We start from the raw sequence: 21649 nt of genomic DNA, 5'->3' as shown, positions 1-21649 counted from the left end.
CTCGGGACAGTTTGACGGATATACAAGTGAAGAAACGAATCAAGGCTTTAATTTCAAGTTCGAACCAGACGAGGGTTTACGAATTTCATCCGGTTACCGCGTATGTCTGAGGAGTTGATCTAGCATCAAACAGTTATACGTGAGATGAATTCACTTCTTATTAGAAAAAAGAAAGGGAAACCGAACCAAACCAAACCTAACCTAACCTAACCTAACCTAACCTAACCTAACCTAACCTAACCGAAACTAATCCCATGTGTTGTGTTGATGAATGATTTGAAGTAACAAAAGAAAGCAAAGCAAAGCAAAGCAAAGCCTCGAAGCTTCTCCCTTCAATTCAGCAACCATTTGAGTTCACCATCAAACCTATGGCGGCAGCTACATGGCAACCTCAGGAAGCAGGCTTCAAGGAGATCTGCGGATTACTCGAGCAGCAGATTTCACCTTCCTCTGATAAGTCTCAGATATGGCAGCAACTCCAGCACTACTCTCACTTCCCCGATTTCAATAATTATCTCGCCTTCATCCTAGCTAGGGCTCAGGTTATTCAATTTGATTTCTCTTACAAATTGGCCGCTGATTTCATTCTTAGGGTTTCATTACGTTTATTAGTTTTCGTTGCTTCTAGTTTATTATATCGTTGAGTTCTTAATTTATGTGTTTTTTGTATAATAATTATTTGGATGCTGTATTGCAATCTGTTAAAGGTTGTGTAATTGTGTTGATTGAGAAGAATCATACTGACCTCTGATTGCATCATTTGATCACTGAGATTTGTAGCAAAATGAGAGATTTGAGTGAGTTGAATAGTATAGCTGTAGGTGGATCTCATATTGTCATTCATGTTTTGGAAGCTCAAGAAGGATTGATTTCATGATTTATTTGGATTTTTGTAGCTAACACACCCTAGCCTAGTTTAAATACTTTTTTTTGTTAGTGGACAGCTTTAACTCTAATAAAGTAATGTTAGGGTAAGCATTTATCAAAGTTAGAAAACTATGAAGCAACAAACAACTGAACATGATGTAAAAATAGACTTTTAAGTATACTTTCCTTGAAGCTTTTCGTTAAGGGTTGTAGTTTGGGATGGTTGGTTTTTGGAGGTGAGTCATCGCTTGCCTTTTCATGATACAAACTTTTTGTTTCTTGGAGTTGAATAGTTGATCATAGTTATTTCATAATTATGAAGTTTTGTCTTAGATAAACTGTTTAGAGGTAGTTTCTTCATAATAACTTTTGATTTAAAGCATAAAAGAGATAGCTTTTTCTTCTATATAACAACGTTTACCTTGCAGTAGGTTTTGAGTATGGGATTTAACTATGGTTGGTATTTAGTATATATCGGTTTAGATGAGTACTAGTGTGATAACTGAGTTTCAATTGCTAAGTATTCAAGTCCTTCATCTTATTATCTGAGCATTCACATTCCATCCATCATTTTTTACCCTATAATTTAACTAAAATTTATAGTTTTCGAAATTTGATACTCATTTTTAAAAATCTTCCACAACCCATCCACCATTTTTATCTTTATCATACTCACAAACAATTATTTTATTATATTTCTCGTTTTTATACACTCACAATAATTTAAAGAATGGTGAATAGTAGCTTTTTATATATAAAAAGTTGGTGTAGCAACTTTTTATAATTTAAGGTTGGGGTAAACAAATAGTGAATGGGATGGAGTTAGTTTTTAGTAGATTTTTTTAAAATTTAAAGATGGGGGAGAAGATGATGGATGGGATGAGAATGCTCTTAGTTTGTTATTTATAAAGCTTTTGGTGGTCTTTATTATGTATGATTAGTATAGAGTTCTTGACATTTGCTGCTAATGAGGAACTTATAATAAAATCTTCTAATTACAGGAAAATTATGGCAATAGTATAGCATGCTTTCTACTTGTTTAATATCAACTTTAATTAGAAACTTTGGGTTGTATAATTTACAGGGTAAGCCAGTGGAGGTCCGACAGGCAGCTGGATTGCTTTTGAAAAACAATCTAAAAACCGCATTTAAGTCAATGCCTCCAACCAATCAGGAATACATAAAAGCTGAGCTGCTACCATGTTTAGGCTCAACAGACAGGCAAATCAGATCTACTGCAGGAACGATCATTAGTGTTATTGTTCAGCTCGGTGGTGTTTTGGGATGGCCCGAGTTGTTGAATACACTTGTAAAGTGTTTAGATAGTAATGACTTGGTTCATATGGAAGGTGCTATGGATGCCCTGTCTAAGGTATTTTTTGGATCAATTTCTTTTGTCTTATATAATAGTCTTTTCTAGTATTTTTCATCTTAGTGTTGGATTTTTTTTTTCTAGAAGGTTTTGTACATTTGATCCTTGTTTCTTTTGTTTGTTTCTGTTTCTTGTGTGCCTTTTCATGTTTGAACTTTGGATGTGAAAAAATGTTAAAAGAGAATTTTCAAAATTTATGATAGTATCCTTCTATGGATGGACACTAATAATATTTAGATCAATAAAGTCTACATAAAGTAATGCAAATATATTAAAACGGCAAGGTGGTTTTGTTCAAGTAACTATGGCAAAGGTGCTTAAGAACTGTATATTGAGCATACAGACGGTATGCATGAATAATAAAGTTACTGTAAATACAGATTTGCGAGGATATTCCTCAAGTTTTGGATGCAGAAAGTCCTGGATCATCTGACCGCCCCATTGATGTGTTCATCCCAAGATTACTTCAGGTAACATTCTCCTTTTATTTTAATTACTATACATATACATACATACACACACACACACATATATATAAATGTGTGTGTGTGTTCTTGTTAACAATCTCATGGTCTTGACTCTTTTAAGTGGTGTTTTCTTAATACAGTTATTTCAATCTCCAAATGCCACTCTTAGAAAACTTGCATTGGGTTCCGTTAATCAGTACATTATGTTGATGCCACCAGTAAGTGTTGTTATCTTTCTACTATATATCTATACTTTTTACTGCAGAAAGTAACTGTCAGTAAATGCCTTAACTTTCTACAGGTTTTGAATATGTCTATGGATACATACTTGCAAGGTTTGTTTGTTCTTGCTAATGATTCATCCTCAGAAGTACGGAAATTGGTAATATTTCTAACCCTTGAAATTTTAAATCTTGACCCTTCCTGCTTGATATTTATTTTTTGAATGCGGTTTTTGAAAACAATTTTTGCAATTTTAGTCTTTTTGGTTGTTTTAATACTTCTTTAATTGAAATCAATAATTATTCCCATGGTGGATAGGTTTGTTCGGCTTTTGTGCAACTAATTGAAGTTCGTCCTTCTTTCCTCGAGGTGGGTCTTTTTCTAAATTTTTGTTTTTTTACTTGTCATATTCCTACTTTATACAATTTCTGCTATCTTATTTCATCTTTTATAAATTTGTGATTATGTTTCTTGTATTATTTCATGTTGTTCATCATGCTTTTGTGCTTGCAGCCACATTTGCAAAATGTTATTGAATACATGCTACAAGTGAACAAGGACCCTGATGAGGAAGTGTCACTTGAAGCCTGTGAATTTTGGTAAGCCATTTTTGTGCCCTCTAAAACTTTATTGCTTTATTAAGTTAAAAAGTTAATAATGTAACATTCGCATACGTTTCAACAATGTAGAACATATGTTATATGCCAGATTCTTGTTTTTTTTAGCTTCATGTTATGATACAATCTATTGTTTGGCTTAATAGTTTCATATTATTATTAAAATATGGGTTGATGAAGTTACAAGAAATTTATCATTCAGTATTTTCAACAAGTAATTTACTTTTATACTTTCTATGTTATCTATATAAATCTTTATTTGCAGGTCTGCATATTGTGAAGCACCATTGCCACCTGATAATTTAAGAGCATTCTTGCCACGTTTGATTCCAGTATGTTATCCTTCAATTATTATTTATTTAATAATGTTTTTAATATTTTTCCATATGCATTAGTTTGTCTTACTTTAAGCCTGTATGGTAGATTTTGCTGTCAAACATGGCTTATGCAGATGATGATGAGTCACTTCTAGATGCAGAGGTCAGCTTTTTTCAGTGCTCTTTCTCAACATATATTTTAACATGAAAATTTAAGATTTTAACTTAGATATGTTTAATGCAGGAGGACGGCTCTCTTCCAGACAGGGATCAGGTTCTGGTTTCTGACTTCATTTAGAACTCTTTTGGATTGTGCTTAAACTTGTTGTTCATGAACAATTTTCTTATTTATATTAGCTATGCAGGATTTAAAGCCACGTTTCCATTCATCACGTTTTCATGGATCAGAAGATGCTGAAGATGATGTATGTTTTTTTGGATATACATTGTTTTGCCAATTTTATCTTGTATTTATAAATAATTGGACCGATTTGGGTTGTTTTTTGATCTTAAACTGGTCGAATTATAGAAATAAGTAATACTAATTAAGTTAAGGGTCAGGTTTAAAGTCTCCTAAAGTAGGGCATGACGGCATGCTCATTTTCATGTTCGCTCGAACCGTACTAACATGAATAGGGCATGTTCATGTTCGTTCGTTTAACTTGAATTGAGCAAACGGTTGAATACGAACAGTTAAACGAACAGGGTTTTCTTCTGTATTTGCTCGTTAAGAAAATGAGCGTGTTCATGCTCGTTTGGTAATAGCATAATCTAACGGCTCACTAACTTAAAAGAATGAATATAACTATAATAGATGAACCAGTATAAGCGAACATAACGGAGCAAAGACCGGTTAAAAGTAAACGTGAATATTAATCTGCTGGGCCTAAAAAAAAGTTAAAGCTTGACTAAATTGTAACGGTCCTAACAATTTAAATGAATACATAAACATTTAAATGAATACATAAACGAACAAACATAAAATAAACAAATGTAAACTAACACAAATGAACGAACAAGACATGTGCTCATGTATCATTTAACTAAATGACATGCATCATTAACTAAATGAACAGTAAGTTTTGTTCATGATTCTTGTTGAATGGTTCACTGAACGCTCGGTTCTACAGGCCTTGCCCAGAGTATACGTGTAATACTTACAACTTCGTAAAGCTTTGTATTCATATGTAGATTATTATTCTAATAATCTTATTTCTTTTGACATTATAGGATGATGACATAGTGAATATATGGAACCTCAGAAAGTGCAGTGCTGCTGCCTTGGATATGATCTCTAATGTGTTTGGTGATGAGATTCTTCCAACTTTAATGACTTTTGTTCAGGTAACTGTTTAATGTTTGAAAATATAAAATTATTCTCCAAGTTAGCTACTTGTTTACAGTTGATTTGTCATTTCCTTTTCTTTTTCCTTATATCATGAGAAATCATGTAATGTTATTGTGTGTGCAGTCAAAGTTGTCTTTGTCAGATGATGCAAGTTGGAAAGAGAGGGAAGCCGCAGTTTTAGCTCTTGGTGCTATAGCTGAGGGCTGCATTAATGGGCTTTATCCTCATCTTTCAGAGGTTAGCTCTATAGTTGAAAGCACATTATCATTATAATATTTTGTAACAAATTCTTTTAGTTGAAATCTTTATTTTTCTTGTAGATTGTAGCTTTTCTCATTCCCTTATTGGATGATAAGTTTCCATTGATACGAAGCATTTCCTGTTGGACACTTTCACGCTTTAGCAAATTTGTTGTCCAGGTATGATATGATGATTTATTCTTACTAAACAAACCAAACGTTTAGGGAACCGTTCGTGAACTGTTCGGTGGGAACTTCGTTTATGTTCGTTCATATAATAAACGAACGAACATGAACATATTTGTTTGTTCATGTAAGTAAACAAACGAACATGAACACGTCTCATTCATTCATTTATGTCTGTTCATTTACATTTGTTCGTTTAGCAATTTTATTTGTTACTTATATTACTTTAAAATCAACTTAGATTTATAATTAGAACTCTTTAACTTTTAAAATGTTTGTTTCAAGGATAATCATATTTTAGACTTTAATTTGCGTATTCACGTTTAGATTTAATTGGTATATGTTTATGCTCGTTCGTGTATGTTTATGAACCGTTCATTAGAATGTTAATGAACTAACATAAACGAAAACTAACACATTTATTTTTTTAACGAACGATCATAAAGAACATCTGTTTGTTTTGAGTGTTCGTGTTCGGTCGTTTGCTTAGTTGAAGTTAAGTGAATGAACAGGCTCTGTTTGTGTTCGGCTTGTTAACAAGCCTAATTCTTACACACTTGGCTAATATCACTCTCTTTATGAAACCGTATTGTTCCCAAAGTTTTTTGGATGTTAATTATTAAAGTTGAATAGTTGTTAATGTGAAGCAGATGTTAATTTACTGATTTATGTTTTAGGGCGCTGGTCACCGAGAGGGACATGAACAGTTTGAAAAAGTTCTCACGGGTCTTTTAAGAAGAATTTTGGATGATAATAAGCGTGTGCAGGAGGCTGCCTGCTCAGCTTTTGCAACTCTTGAAGAGGTTATTATGAGTAAATTAATATGATTGAAAATGAAAGCATGTAATTATTATTATTTTTAAATTTCAGGAAGTCGCTGACCTTCTAGCACCACACCTGGAGATCATTTTACAGCATCTAATGTGCGCATTTGGAAAATATCAGGTTGATACTTAATCTTCTGTTGTTTGTTCAATTTTTGTCTAAAAAATTGCACAAATGGTCCCTGTGGTTTGACTATATTGCAAGTTTGGTTCCCAATGCTTAACACTGCAAACTTAGTTCAAACATTTGTGAGAGGGTTGCACTTGTAGTACCCACTGTTAATCCCGGTTAGTTTTTAATGAAAAAGTGATGTCATGTGAGGGTAACTGTGTCTTTTCAAATTTGGAATCCTAATAAAACACTCTTTCAAACTCCAGAACTCTTAACATTGACTTCATCACATTTGGTGAGTGCAAAATCAAGGTTCGGTGCATGATCGAAGTTTGCATTTTAAAAATCTGGAGACCAAACTTGCAATATGGTCAAACCACATGGAAACTTGTGCAATTGTCTCAAAATTTATTTTTATAATTAACAAGTTAGTGTATTTTATGTGTTTATAAAAACCAAGTTATTTTAATACCTTTTTTTTGCTTAATGGTATGCAGAGGAGGAATCTGAGAATTGTTTATGATGCTATTGGTACTTTAGCAGATGCAGTTGGTGAGGATTTGAATCAGGTAAATTATAGGTTAACTTATATTTTTATCTAACTTTATTTAATTTAGTGATTTGGATGATTAAATTGACATTGCTAATTGCAGCCTAAATGTCTTGAAATTTTGATGCCACCATTAATTGGCAAGTGGCAACAACTTTCAAATTCAGACAAAGACCTTTTCCCACTTTTGGAGTGTTTTACATCCATAGCACAGGTAAAAGTTCATTTGCATACACGATTTATTTCAGTTTTATAAGTTTAGAATCATTATTACAAAATAACATATATCATTGTTTTTCAGGCACTGGGGAGTGGATTCTTACAGTTTTCTCAGCCTGTTTTCCAGAGATGCCTAGACATTATCCAGACACAACAGCTTACCAAGGTTGTCGGTAGAAAAAGTTTATTACTATATTAATCATTCATGTTCAATATTGTTAATAGTTTATATCTGTATATCCTTTGTGTGTATTATATTAATATGGGATTTCGTGCAACATAACACTGACTATTACTATTATAATTATTGTTGTTGCTGTTATTATTATTATTATTATTATTAATTTTCAGTTATTACAAGTAGGCTGCTGAGTGAGTCATGTTGGTGGGTTGAATCCGACACAAACCCCAAATTTTACACAAACCTGAGCATGGCACACATCTGAAAACCATGTTACCCACATGAACCGGACACAACAAGTGTATTCATGGGTTTACACGAACACGACCCGTTTAACATGAAAATTAAATTTTTAGTTCTTTTGGATATTAACACTTTAAAATTCTAAATTTACATATTATTTTACTTTTTAAAACACATATATTTAAACTATGCCACATTGTTTTATATTTTGGCCTAAAGTAAACCAACAAAATAAATAAATGGGTTAAGCTGGTCACTTGCGAATCGTTGGGTGACACGAACACGAAACTGACTGAACCCGTTAAGCTAAACGTTAAAAAAACTGACATTTAAACTTTTAATGTATTAGGATCATTAATAAATAATACGTTTCATTTTAGTGTTCTAGTCACATATATGAACTTTTGTTAATTTTGTGTGCTTATGTTGCAGGTTGATCCTGTTTCAGCTGGAGTGCAGTTTGACAAGGAATTTGTTGTTTGTTCATTGGATCTTCTCTCTGGACTGACCGAAGGCCTTGGTAGCGGAATTGAGAATCTGGTATTAATTTTTGTTTTCAAAATTTTACTTGATACAGTTAAGAAATAACTGTGTGTAGTGTGCATGACTGTATTCGTTTAACTTCATATCTATAATCAAATTTTTTGTAACAGGTATTGCAAAGTAATTTAAGGGATCTCCTCTTGCAATGTTGCATGGATGACAGTTCTGATATCCGTCAAAGTGCATTTGCATTGCTTGGAGACCTTGCAAGGGTAAGTTTGTAATTTTGTCAACTATATTTATTTATTATTTCGCTAATAATTACTCAAAGAAACATGCTTTTCACTTTTAAAAATATGATTCGTATTTTCAAACATTCACATTTCTAAATAACACTTCTGTTCTTTTTTTTTTGGACTTATTTTTTAGGTTTGTCCAACTCATCTTCGCCCACGTTTGCCTGAGTTTCTTGATGTAGCTTCCAAGCAACTGGTATGATGATTTATAGAGTTTTAGACTCTTTTTCATATAATTGATCTTTAGCGTTCTTATATAGGTATAATAAGATATAAATACAAATTTATCACATTTTGCAGAATACACCCAAACTAAAGGAAACTATCTCTGTGGCAAATAATGCATGCTGGGCTATTGGGGAATTAGCAATTAAGGTGTGTTCTGTTTACTATAGAAAATATATTTTGAATCATTGTGTAATATTTTGAATAAAATGATTTTGGAGGTTTTATGCATTAAAATATACTTTGGGCACCTTTTGACCAATTTGACTCGCTTCCTTTTTTATCTATAGTTTTTAGCATACTTGGTTGACCCATTAGAGTTGACATTGCTAAACACATTTGTTAGATTTAACGTGCAGTCTATGAAATTTTTTGTTTCTGTTTTGTTAAACATGCTTAACATTTTAGAATTCTTTTTTTTAATAAATTGAGAGCTTTCGACCAAAAAATTTCTTCTGTGGTGATGGCTGTATTTTCATGTTTAGTTCCAAAACTTTGTCTAAAAAGAATTAATATATAATCTTGTATATTAGGGTGTTAAATATTATTACAGTAAAATAATCAGATTGTTTGAATAACAATCTAATATATTAAATAAAACTATACAGAAACTTGTATGCATTGAAAATATACTTAACCTACAGGATATTTAATTTTTTTTGTTTTTTGTGTTAATAAATGCTTTAGGTTAACCAGGAAGTTTCTCCTGTGGTGATGACTGTAATTTCATGCTTAGTCCCAATTCTACAACATGCAGAGGTAATTTAGTTAGTTGTTTTATTTTCTTTATAATTCTTATTTATCTGAATGTTTTATTTACTTTTATTTTTTCTATGGCAAGCAGGGGCTCAATAAGTCACTAATTGAAAATAGTGCCATCACTCTGGGTAGACTCGCCTCAGTTTGCCCTGAGCTTGTATCACCACACATGGAGCATTTCATGCAGTCATGGTGTATTGCTTTATCTATGTAAGTAACTTTGTTGAATACAAATTTGTTTTAAACCTTTTAAGGCTTTAATTATAAGTTTCATAATAATTCTTTTAATTTTTATTTTTTGACAGGATTCGTGATGATATTGAAAAGGAGGATGCTTTTCTAGGTCTATGTGCAATGGTAATGTACTAATGTGAAGCTTTTTGTTTGATTTTAATTTTTGATACAAAACTTATGTTTGATTGATTTGCAGGTTAAAGCAAACCCGTCAGGGGCTTTGAGCTCACTTGCTTTCTTATGTAGAGCTATTGCCAGCTGGCATGTAAGTTTTGTTTTTTTTTTCATTAATTGCCAAATTAGACAAATATATGGGTTGACAAACCAATTTATCATATTGTATCTAGGGGTGAGATTTTCTGAACGGGTTTGGGTCGAACGCGTACATCAGTACATGTTTAGCTATACGGATCGTGTTCTGTTCAATCTAACTGGTTCACGGCTAATTTTTTAAACAAATGGGTTTTGTATCATAAATTCAACTATTTCAACTTTTTGCCAAAATTTAGAATATGAAAGGGAAATTAGCATTAGGTTTTACACGGTAAACGTTAGTTTTTTATTTTAGAGTATTAATATGCAACAGAGTAAAATGAAATATAATTTCGGATTAAGTGGCTAGTTTTGTGTCAACCCACAAAAACTCATGTCGTGTTCAGGGTACACGATATTTTGGTTTGTGCTAGATTTCTGCGTTCGTGTAGGGGTTGCACAGACATGACCCCGTTCATATCTAGAGAAGGTATTTGGATCTGCATTTTGGCATTAATTATTTAATTTTTGAGACTTGAAGTCACAATAATCAGTTTTAATGTCTCCTGGTCCAGTATAATCATTTATAAAAATAAGCGGTATCTACTTTTATTTTGACTACAGGAAATAAGGAGTGAGGATTTACACAATGAAGTTTCACAAGTACTGCTTGGATATAAACAGGTATCCTCTTCTTCATTGACCTATACATTTATTTACAAAAATTCAAATTATATATGGTGAAATTGAATCTCTAATATCTAGTGCATGTGACGGTTTCAACTTATTTAGTATTTACTAATGGGTCCAATAAAACTTTTTAGCTAACGGTAAAATGGGGGGTCAAACATGTTGAAAGTTCTCCAAAGTCGTGTTTATTGAATATTTAATTTATTGTATTGTACGACAGATGCTGAAGAATGGAGCATGGGAGCAGTGTATGTCGGCTTTGGAGCCACCTATACAAGAGAAGCTGTCAAAGTATAAAGTATAGCTGTTTTTGGTGGGCAAATTGGTCATTTATCAAAGTGTTCTTTTTTCATACATTCTTTTGGAGCTGTGGATTTCAATCTCAATATTGAACTCATGTTGTGCATTATCGACGAAAGCCAAATTTTGCTTTTCCCCGATGCAAAATACAAGATTTGACACTTCAACTTTGTTGAAATCCAAGGGGATGAAATTAGGTTTACTTGGGAATGGATTTGGTGTACAGTGCCTTTTCGTCTTTTCTGTTTTTCTTGATTTTTACAGATTGTGATTGCATTTTGTACTGGGTTCGTGTTTTTCTAGCTGCACTGACCTGTTAGTGGATCAGTTTCTGGTTTAGTTTTGATAATGGGGTTATGGATTGAAGTGATTGGAAAGTTGTATTTTAACTGTAACCCTATTGAACCGAGTTGATCACTTTGTGATTGTGAAGTTTGAACTATATGGTGAGGCCATAAGTTATTGTCTTTGAATATGGTACAAATTGGCAACCCTTTTCTCAAATATGGCAAAAGATAAATGTTAACAATTATGTATATGAGCTACTTAATTAAGTGTTGAGTTTTTTAATGACGACCCATGTTAGTGGCTAGGTATTTGTTAACCCTCATGCAAAAGGTTAAACCAATATTGCACGCTAACTTTTTATGTTAGCGTAATATTTTCCTATGTGGTTGTACATGCTATGTTTTAAAGGTTAATAGTGCTCTTTATGATGGCGTTAACATTTTCCTGTGTGTTTTAAAGGTTAGTACTTGGTAGTGCATTAGTGCTAATCATTAATGGTTAGTAGCTAGATATGTCAACCAATGTAGGCAAAAGATTTGTGTAAAGTATCCATGCACTAACCTAAACGATCACGAACTCGATACTTTATTACCAAAGTGTTCTATACACAGACTGTGTAAAGTTAGTGTATGGGTACTTCACATATTTAGACATACCTTTACCCAAGTGTTTCACACACTAACCATGTCGGTAAGCTAGCCATCTACTGGTTAGTTTACACGTTCTGAGTTGGCTTCTAAAGGCTTAAGTGTCTTTCTATATCTATCTATCTATCTATCTATCTATCTATCTATATCTATAATACATATAAGCATCTTTTCATCTCTCTCTTTTCTCTTTCTATAAGACACTGTTATATTCAATGCTATTTAACTATCTAGCAAGTCTCCGGCCACTATCTGATCTCCGGCATGTCCATTACCAGCCTTTAATTCTGTGACAATCGTCAATTTCAGGTTAACTCAGTTAACTCAACTCCATCAATTCAAACTTAAAGATCATTGAATCTATAACGCACACTTCATTACATTTAAACTAGGGTTTAAATGACGCTTAACACTTACTACATGTGTAGTCTTTCGGGATTTGCACCGAAACGCAAACGAGTTGACGCAAACGATTGGTGAACAAACGAAAAACGTCAACATAATAATTATGTGATAATTATGTGTTAACATATGTGTTACTTGATTATATTGTGTGTAATGCTAGACAAGAAACAAGAACTAAATTAGTTTAAGCTAGGAAAAGTAATACTTAGAAGTGGAGGGGCCAAGGTGTAACATAGTACTCTATAAATATATCCTTAACAATTAACCCTAACTATTATTATTCTTCTCCCAACTTCCGATCGGCCTCCTTCCCCCTTGCTCCCTTGGCTGCCGTCCACTATACACACACATACAACCATCAAATCAAGTCCTTGATCGAAGATTAAGGTGCTAGGAAGGTATAAACGACTATCATATGCATTCTTTATACTTAATTTTGATGTTTAATGGGTTAATTGTAAACCCTAGGGGCCGATTTCATGTGTATATGTAGTTAATATGATTGTTGTTAATTGTATGATGATTTGATAACTAGATTGGATATTGTTACATGTTAATTGCTTGTGTCTTTGATTTGAGTTCAAACAAAAACCCTAATCATGTATGTAATGTGTAATTGATGTGCATGGATAGTGTTTATGGAGTCTAGAGTGTTATATGAATGCATGATGGTCCACAGATAGTTAATATGTTGAGTTTGGATGCAAACAGTTTCTGGACAGATTGTGTTATTGATGTTTAATTGACTGTAACGAAGTGTAAATGTGAAAATTGGTTGAGATTATTGATACTACAGTAAACTAGGTTGAGTCTAGTTTCTAAAGAATGTAAATTTGCAATTTTTGGACGTGGAAAAGTTAACTTTTATGATTTTACAAAAACGTTATGCAAAGCTGAGTTGTTAGACCTGCTGTTAGGTTGTTTTGTAAATGTTATATCTCATGAACTACGAGACCAATTGGGTTGGTTCCACTTCTGGAAGTTGACCTATTGAGTTAGGAACCTAACCCAAGTGGTCTTGCATTTATTGGATTTTTCGTTTAACGGGAATTGCAAATAACATTCTGTTGCGCATGAATTTGACTGTTATGAGTTTGCTGTAATGATTTGATGATTGTGAGAAACCTATGTGGAATAAAAATAAAATAAAACATGTTATGGAAACCTAATACATGTATGCTTTTGTGATGATTTTTGATGAATTAATTGAGATGCTATGATCGGTGGAATAGTACAATCTTTCAAGCAGAATTTCTGTCTCGGTGAAACTAGCTGCTGAGTTTTGTGAAAATGCATGAAACATGATACTTGCTATATAATTGTTATGATTTGACCAAATTGCCCTCATGGGGAATAATGGCTAGTTAATTGTTATGTGTTGACCAAATTGCCCTTACGGGGAGTAATTGCTAGTGATGTACTTTATGAATACATGACACGTAAATAATTGCTTACACATGTAACGTATCACAAATACATTTGTTAAAGTCACACACGATTCACAAACGAAACACGAAACATGTTATGTGCATAGGTATTATGTGCCGGGTCTAGAGACTCGATAATATTCCGACAGTTAGAAAAATCTCTTTGTTGTTTTAGAACGCTAGAGAGAGTTTTTCTGTGACGCGCATCTTGGTGATTTAATTTGGGAATTTCTTCGCAAACAGTGAGTTTCACTTTCCCCTTTTTAAACTTTTTAAACGCTTTTCACTTGGGGGAGATAACATACTCCGAAAACACATTTAAGATTTTGTTAATATAGATTATATATCACTTGTAAAGACTAAGTGGCAAACGCGTTAACTAAAGTCCTTCATTTACATCGAACCGTTTAATGTTGGATAATAGCGAGTCATTGTTGAGTAGTACTACTGGGTTTGACAAACCCCACCCAACGCTAAACTCGACTGGAGGTCGAGCGGGTGTAATCTTGGCTAAACACATACCATGGTCTGGATGACCTGGTGGCAAGGCAAATGATAAACAGTCAGCTTCGGTGTCGAACACTTAGTGATACTTGTTTTATAGGCTAGCTACCTATAGATATATAATTGACATAACACTATCTGGTAACGCAAAACGCTGTAACGCAAAACGCTGTAACGCAAAACGCTGAACGCAAATGCTAATCGCTTTATTTTTATTTAAACTTGTGAACTCACCAACCTTGTGTTGACACTTTTAGTATGTTATTCTCAGGTAGCCGAGGCGGGCGAGCGGTTTAGGATCATGCATTGCTTGAAACACTTTTAATTATGCAAACTTATTTTAAACTGTTATCATTGGTTTTTAAGTCGTCCTGCGTGACGCAACATTGGTTTCTATGGTTTTACGCTTCCGCACTTATTTTCAGTTAAACGTTTTTATGGTTTGATTATAACTAATGATTCCGATCCTGTTAGTTCACACCCTCTGACGATAAAACTCCGTTAGTGGATTTTGAGGGTGTGACAAATTCGGTGCACACTGGAAACCGAGCACTTGTCAGCTCTCACAACGCCAAAGATGAGATGGAAGGACATAGCCATGTTACAAGTTACAACCAAAAGTGAAAAGTTAAACAATCTTTATGAGATTTTAATAAATCTCATAAAAGATTATCATCTACCATGAAGAATAAAGGAGAGAGATTCTAAAGACATTTTTTTTATCAAGATTTGAGGAATAAAATCATATTCAAATAAAAGATAAAAAACAATTGCAAAGAGAGAATGGATGAATAAAGTCCCTACCAATTATTAAAGTGATAATATGTGTTCTTATGAAAATTATTTCTTTTCTTTTCTACACATATATAGTCATAGTCCTTGGCGCATTCGAGACCAACAAGTCGTACCAGAGCTTCGGTGCGAAATAGTTTGTAGATCTAGTTGTGACACACACTTACCATCTCTAAAATGCATATATTTTGATTTAATCTTTACCAAATCATATCTTCATTTACCTAAAGGAGTTAAAACAAAAAAGGACATGTTGGATCAATTGTTGTTTTCGTATAAAGGTGTTCAACAAAACACGTTCTAGTTTAGACTATAAGTTTCTTTGCTAAAAGGAAGAAACTCACATCAACTTTGCTTGCCTTTTAAATGATCATGCTGGTGTTGTGTTGTATCTACTAAGTATATCGAAAGGAGTTTCTCATAAAAGAGCGGAGAAGAGAAGGAAATGTAGGCTTCGTGTTTCAATCTGATATCCTGAATAGCTTTCTGAATCATGTGACCACTTATAAAAAACAGCGTTTTGCTCATACACGAAATCAATAATTGGATAAGACAAAAAGTAATTTTCAAAGAACGAAAAGTTCTCTTCTCTGAAATTCAAAGTGTTGATTTGGTGTGTTTTAACATGACCAAATGAATTCTTACAATATAATATGGGTTGAAGTGTCACAACGAATTATTGTCGTTCTTCACAAAAATGCATGACATGTGACAGTTATAAACGTTGCACTTATACACTTGCATCATTTGTCACTCATCAATTGCAATTGCTTTGCCAATAATGATTCGTTCCAATTGATCATTGATTTCCAAGACATTAACAACTGACCAGGCAACACTACTTAGCTAGGGGCGTTGCCCATTGACCCTAGCAAGGCGCTACCTTGGACTCGCCAAAGGGTGGTGTCCCTTAGAACCTCCTCATGGTACCAATGCCATAATGGTATGCATGACATGTGACAGTTATAAACGTTGCACTTATACACTTGCATCATTTGTCACTCATCAATTGCAATTGCTTTGCCAATAATGATTCGTTCCAATTGATCATTGATTTCCAAGACATTAACAACTGACCAGGCAACACTACTTAGCTAGGGGCGTTGCCCATTGACCCTAGCAAGGCGCTACCTTGGACTCGCCAAAGGGTGGTGTCCCTTAGAACCTCCTCATGGTACCAATGCCATAATGGCTTCTTAAAATCAAAAGCGTACTCCAAATCCCGATCACCTAAATTACCCGATGACATTAAAATTACCAATAGGAGTAAAATGAGAATGAAGGTGAAATTATGGATGAATGTGAGACAACCTTAGTGAGGCAATTCAACAAGTCAATGACTCAAGGAGTAGGAAATCAACAAGGAAAAACATATCAAGAAAGCTTACATAAGCCTATAAGCACATGCTTGATTTTGGTAATGATGTATAGTTATGGCTAACTTGACACTTTATTGTGGATCCAAGACGTAATATGCAAATCCGCTATGAAAATTTGTACTTGAACTAGACCAACGATCGTATTTATATACGAGACGAATCATCACAACGTTTTATTTGGTTTTGACAACCGACGGTTATAGCTAATGATAGTTGGACAGTTATAACAATGGAAAGCACCATCAGTGGTAACTCAGTTATCACTTGCCTCTTTTAACTATTTGGGTTAGAGTATGTATGGGATTTAGTTTGAAAATTGCTTATTGGTTTATTGGTGTTTTCAAAAAGCCTATAAATTAAAATGTGTTTGGCAACCACAAAATCTTTCTTGTAGCTTTTTGAAAGGGTTAAAAAACAGCTTTCTAAAAGCCCCAAAACCTAACTTTTCAAAATGGTTTTTTGAAAAAGCCAATAAGCATTTTTCAAACAAAATTCCAAACATGCTCTTAGTTTGACTTTCTATAATCATTTTGGAAACAATTGGTTTATTGGTTGCTTCCTACCTTAGCACCCACTTAATGTTCTCAAGTTGGTGAAGATTAGGGGCATCAAAACTTGACATGACATATCATCACAAGTTTACAACACAAATCAGTTTATTGGACAATTTTTGAGGATGGAATTGGACATTGTAATCTAGTAGCTCTAGTGCATGCCTTTAGAAAAATACATATATATTCTTTTTAAAAAAAATATATGAATAAATACGTGACTTTAATATACATTTTTATTGTATTTTTATCTTTTATAAAAAAGAAATATAAAGTATATATAATTATACTACTTTCTTACTTTATCAAAGGGTTAAGACTTCAAATGATAATATAAAGTATATATAATTATACTACTTTCTTACTTTATCAAAGGGTTAAGACTTCAAATGATCAAAACTAGAGGTCTTACCAACCGATACCATATCATTTAACTATTGCAATTCTTGTGTCGATTTCCTTTAGTCATGTCTAACTTTCATTCACTTGCACTGTTGTTGATAAACGCTAGAGAGGCCATTAATCACCATCCACGTCAGGAGCCGCCGCCACACCCCCTCTTTACCCTTTCGATCGTTAACTTGCTACCGCCCGCACCCTTAACACCGCCCCTCAAAGCGGTGTTTAACGGCCGTTCAGGCCTTCTAAGCCTGCGGGCTTAACTCCGGCAGCGAACAGCCTTACGAAATCATCATGAGTAAAACTAGCCATTGATATGAATATGACACCATAATACCTTAGATTTGTTTATATCTAGCATCTACACTTTTGAAGATTAAATAAATAAATAAATAAATAAATATATAAGTTTGAAGGGTATTAAGTATCATTTAATATAGTGTAGGGGGATACACGAAACTTATATATGCATCATAAGCAGATATTATTATTATTATTATTATTATTATTATTAATTTGTCTCCAGATCGAGCAGAAACAAACCCTAGCCTTGATCGTTCTCTCGCAATTGAACAACGTTTGTTCAGGTATTCAATTCCCTTCGCACCCTGCTGTATCTTCAATTTCAATATCGTTTTACAATTTTATAGTTATTAATTCATACATGTCTTTCCGTTTTTAATATACGTGTTTCCTTGTTTATTATTATTATTATTATTATTATTATTATTATTATTATTATTATTATTATTATTATTATTATGTTTCTGCTAGAATCAATACGTATACACATATATAATGTTTGTTCATCCAATTTTCCCGTGGATCTATAACTCGAATGCATCGGTAGGTCCTATAGCGGTAATCGACCTATAGCATCGGTACTGATAATATCAGAGATATTGACCGATATATCACTGATTTTCCTGATATCAGTTTTTAACTCATAATCGTCAATTTTAGTGTTTAATGTTGGTGTTTTAAGTTTTAATTAGTTCCTACTTGCTACAATTGTTAGTGTTTTGTAAGATGCAAACGATTAATTTGTTAATTGTAGGAGAGTATACTGAATTGCCAGTGTTAAATTGCTATATATATAAATTCTGCATGGTATTATAATTACCGATATCCCACCACGATAACCGATATCTGATATTTTTCCGCATGAACCGCATAGTTCAAACCAGAAGTGTGATCAGAATAGAGAAGGATATTGTTCTAACAATTAAAACCTAAAGGGCTGACTTCGTTTACTTGATTCTTAAGCAAAAGCTCAGTTATGTGAATAGTCCATCTTAATATAGTTATAAAGCTTGTATAATTTTAAAAGGTTACATAGCCCAAAATATTACTGTATGGTTTGGTTTAGTTTAGTTTGACCGGCTTCTAGCATAAACAGTAAACTAAATCGATCAGGAACCTCTAGCTGCAATTTTTAGTTTGTTTAATATTTACCATTTATTATACCATCATGTGCTATGAATTTATTAGTTATTTCATTCTTCTGGGTTGCTATATGTTCCCAAAAGGTAAGATGCTAAAATTATCAATTTATCATCAACAATGTATGTGCAATTCAGTGGTATAAGGTTTAATTGGTTTATGCCAGATGATGAGCATTCTTTAGCAGGGCTATATATGCTTATAAAACTGACGAGAAACAACACCTTTTATTTAGAGAAAGTTGAAACCTACACAGACAACAAGTCGATGTGACCGGTTGTTGTATACCCTAAGTAGTTTGTAGTTGCATATTGTATGAAGCCGGAGTGGGCTTTTGAGTTAAATTTTCAGTAATGTGATCAATGATGACGTGGTGCGTGTTGGGTTGGGTATCTAAGTGAGCACAGCCTTGGTGCCTGCTGGTAAATGATGCATGATGATTTGTATGCGTGTTGAATAATTTGTGTCGTGATTGGGTGTTGGGGTGAAGTATGATTGGATTTTGACTCATGGAGGATGTGGTTGCAATGGGCAGGGTGGTGGAGGTGGTTGGTCGGTTGGTTGTTACTTTGATTTGAAAATGAGCTCGGATGGAAGGAGCCGAAGCAGGAGTCCCATGGACCGCAAGATACGTACTGCACGCAGTTCTTATCGTGGTGCCCCGTATCGGAGGGATTCTCGTCAGAGTTTCAGGTTTCAGTTCTGAACTTCCTGTTTTTTTATATATGTTGAACCTGATTTAAAAGAACAAGAGGCACTTAGGTCCCAAAAGCTGAGACACGTGCGGTTTTATGTTTTGTTTTTTTTTTCTATAAAAGCAGGTTTTGCTGTTCTGATTTTGTTTTGCCGTAACCGAAAAAACATAACCGAACCAAAATAACTGAATGGTTTTCAGAAACCCAAAAACAAAGTTTTTGGTTTTTGTTCGGTTTGAGCCCAAATCCTACCCAAACCGACCTTTACACACCCTAAAAGTACAACTAAATTATTTATAGATAATATTTTAAATTTTATATTCTCACTGAAAATTAGATATTTTATCATTGAAATAGATAAATAAAGAGGCTCTAGGTACCACGAAGTAATCCTTATTTGCAACCAAAGGAAGCCGAACCCTTTAAATGCACAAGTAGTCAATGCATAAGGTACAAGTAATATGTAAACCCGATCACTATCCCGTCTCATAACAAACCAACCTTCCACATCACTAATGAGTACTACTAAATTATATATGATAACATTTTAAATTGTTAATTAACACTAATCCAAAAATTAGACGCTAAAATAAATAAATAAATAAACTCTAGGTACCACATAGTTATATTCATCAGCAACCAAAATAAGCCGAACTCTTTAAATGCACAAGTAGTCTATGCACAAGGTATAAGTATTAAGTGGTATGAAGACCCGATTCAATTCCGTCTCTTAACAACTGTTGTTTGCTTTTTTACTTTTCTAGCCGAAGCGATCTGTGTAAGAATTGCAAAAGACCTGGTCACTATGCTAGAGAATGCCCTAACGTCGCCATTTGTCATAACTGTGGACTTCCCGGGTAAGATTATTATGATTATGCGTCTTTTTATATTATTATAATGAGTATGATGTAATTATAGCTTGAAAAACGGAAATTAAATTTAATAAAATTTCATATTTTATACCCAATTCAAACTTGAAATTTCAAATATACTCCATTTAAATGAATTTTTAGTTGAATGACCATTTTGTAACTATTTTTGAAAGTAGTTTAACCGTACATGTGTGACTAAAAGATCATATTACCCCCACATTTTCAAAATTTTATGCATTATTAGTAACTCTTAAAATTTAAGAGGTCCTAATTTGTATTATATGATATTTTAAAAGGTTCCAAGGGTATATATGTCTTTTAACAGTATCCGTATGTGATATGTAACAGGCACATTGCAGCAGAATGTAGCACCAACTCTCTCTGTTGGAACTGCAGAGAGCCCGGGCACTTGTCCGGGAGCTGTCCAAACGAGGGCATCTGCCACGCATGTGGGAAGGCAGGGCATCGTGCTAAAAATTGCACCACTCCCCAGCTGCCACCTGGCGACGTGCGCTTATGCAACAACTGCTACAAACAAGGCCACATAGCAGTCGATTGCACCAATGACAAAGCATGCAAGAACTGCAGGAAAACAGGTCACCTTGCCCGAGACTGTACAAACGACCCCGTTTGCAACTCCTGCAATGTGGCGGGCCATGTTGCCCGAGACTGCCCGAAGGGGGGTATGCTGGGTGGTGACCGAGGGGGCTCACGTGGCGGGTTTCGTGACGTTGTGTGCAGGAACTGCCAGCAAGTGGGTCATATGAGTCGTGATTGTGTTGATTTGATTATCTGCCATAATTGTGGTGGGAGGGGACATCTGGCGTTTGAGTGCCCTTCCGCGAGGTTTGTGGACCGCGATCGCTTTCCAAGGAGGTATTGATGGTGTTGTTGCAGCGTGGTTTATTCCTCTTTTGAGTTTGAAGTGAGATATGGATTTTTATGTTTTATTTGTTTTGATTGATAAATTGTGTGAGACTGATGAGTTGTTTGAGCACTATTGTTTTATTTTAGTTTTCTTGGCGAGTTATTAGAACATCTCATGCGGTTAAACGGGTTGTGTTCCAGAGTTGAAAAGGCATAAACCTGGAAAGTTTTACATATACCAGAACACGAACATGGCATGAACCGAATATTGCCACGCAGATGCACTCTAACACGAATTGTGTATTTGTAGGTTGATACGGACACGACTTATTTAATTTGTATATGTTTTATTTACATATGTTTTAAACCTACATATT

The 21649-nt window shown here is 33.9% G+C and overlaps 2 protein-coding genes across 3 annotated transcripts; both read left to right on the top strand.

Moving 5' to 3' along the window:
• The first annotated feature begins 365 nt into the window (after positions 1-365).
• On the top strand, positions 366-11343 carry LOC143571689 (transportin-1-like). Its single transcript, XM_077057054.1, has 29 exons — positions 366-542; positions 1952-2239; positions 2620-2709; positions 2847-2924; positions 3008-3088; positions 3247-3297; positions 3442-3527; positions 3811-3877; positions 3969-4025; positions 4107-4136; positions 4228-4287; positions 5093-5206; positions 5334-5447; positions 5531-5629; positions 6313-6438; positions 6506-6580; positions 7069-7140; positions 7225-7335; positions 7423-7506; positions 8197-8304; positions 8418-8519; positions 8677-8739; positions 8844-8918; positions 9456-9527; positions 9613-9737; positions 9833-9884; positions 9958-10026; positions 10638-10697; positions 10924-11343. Exons 1-29 carry the CDS (start codon positions 369-371, stop codon positions 11005-11007), a joined length of 2667 nt encoding a protein of 888 aa, XP_076913169.1. The 5' UTR covers positions 366-368; the 3' UTR covers positions 11008-11343.
• A 7598-nt stretch (positions 11344-18941) lies between these two features.
• LOC143571684 (uncharacterized) lies at positions 18942-21376 on the top strand. 2 transcript variants are annotated; one of them, XM_077057050.1, is made up of 3 exons: positions 18942-19531; positions 20301-20390; positions 20754-21376. In XM_077057050.1, the coding sequence occupies exons 1-3, from the start codon at positions 19419-19421 to the stop codon at positions 21286-21288; spliced, it is 738 nt and encodes a 245-aa protein (XP_076913165.1). In that variant the 5' UTR covers positions 18942-19418; the 3' UTR covers positions 21289-21376. The 2 variants fall into 2 exon arrangements, with proteins under 2 accessions (XP_076913165.1, XP_076913164.1); XM_077057049.1 differs by having other exon boundaries at positions 20298-20390.
• Positions 21377-21649: the final 273 nt, after the last annotated feature.

This window comes from Bidens hawaiensis, unplaced genomic scaffold, assembly GCF_021521415.1.
Source record: "Bidens hawaiensis isolate Kalapana, Puna unplaced genomic scaffold, B.hawaiensis_p1.1 tig00025498_1, whole genome shotgun sequence".
NCBI classification, from domain to species: Eukaryota; Viridiplantae; Streptophyta; class Magnoliopsida; order Asterales; family Asteraceae; genus Bidens; species Bidens hawaiensis.
The sequence above is the reverse complement of the archived record's forward strand: the minus strand, read 5'-3'. Positions and strand labels throughout refer to the sequence as shown.

Coding starts and splice junctions, on each gene's coding strand:
- LOC143571684 (XM_077057049.1), top strand. CDS start 19,419: ATGAGCTCGGATGGAAGGAGCCGAAGCAGGAGTCCCATGGACCGCAAG. Junction 19,532..20,297: donor GATTCTCGTCAGAGTTTCAG/GTTTCAGTTCTG, acceptor TTACTTTTCTAG/CCGAAGCGATCTGTGTAAGA. Junction 20,391..20,753: donor CATAACTGTGGACTTCCCGG/GTAAGATTATTA, acceptor GATATGTAACAG/GCACATTGCAGCAGAATGTA.
- LOC143571689 (XM_077057054.1), top strand. CDS start 369: ATGGCGGCAGCTACATGGCAACCTCAGGAAGCAGGCTTCAAGGAGATC. Junction 9,738..9,832: donor TGGTGTATTGCTTTATCTAT/GTAAGTAACTTT, acceptor ATTTTTTGACAG/GATTCGTGATGATATTGAAA. Junction 10,698..10,923: donor TACTGCTTGGATATAAACAG/GTATCCTCTTCT, acceptor ATTGTACGACAG/ATGCTGAAGAATGGAGCATG.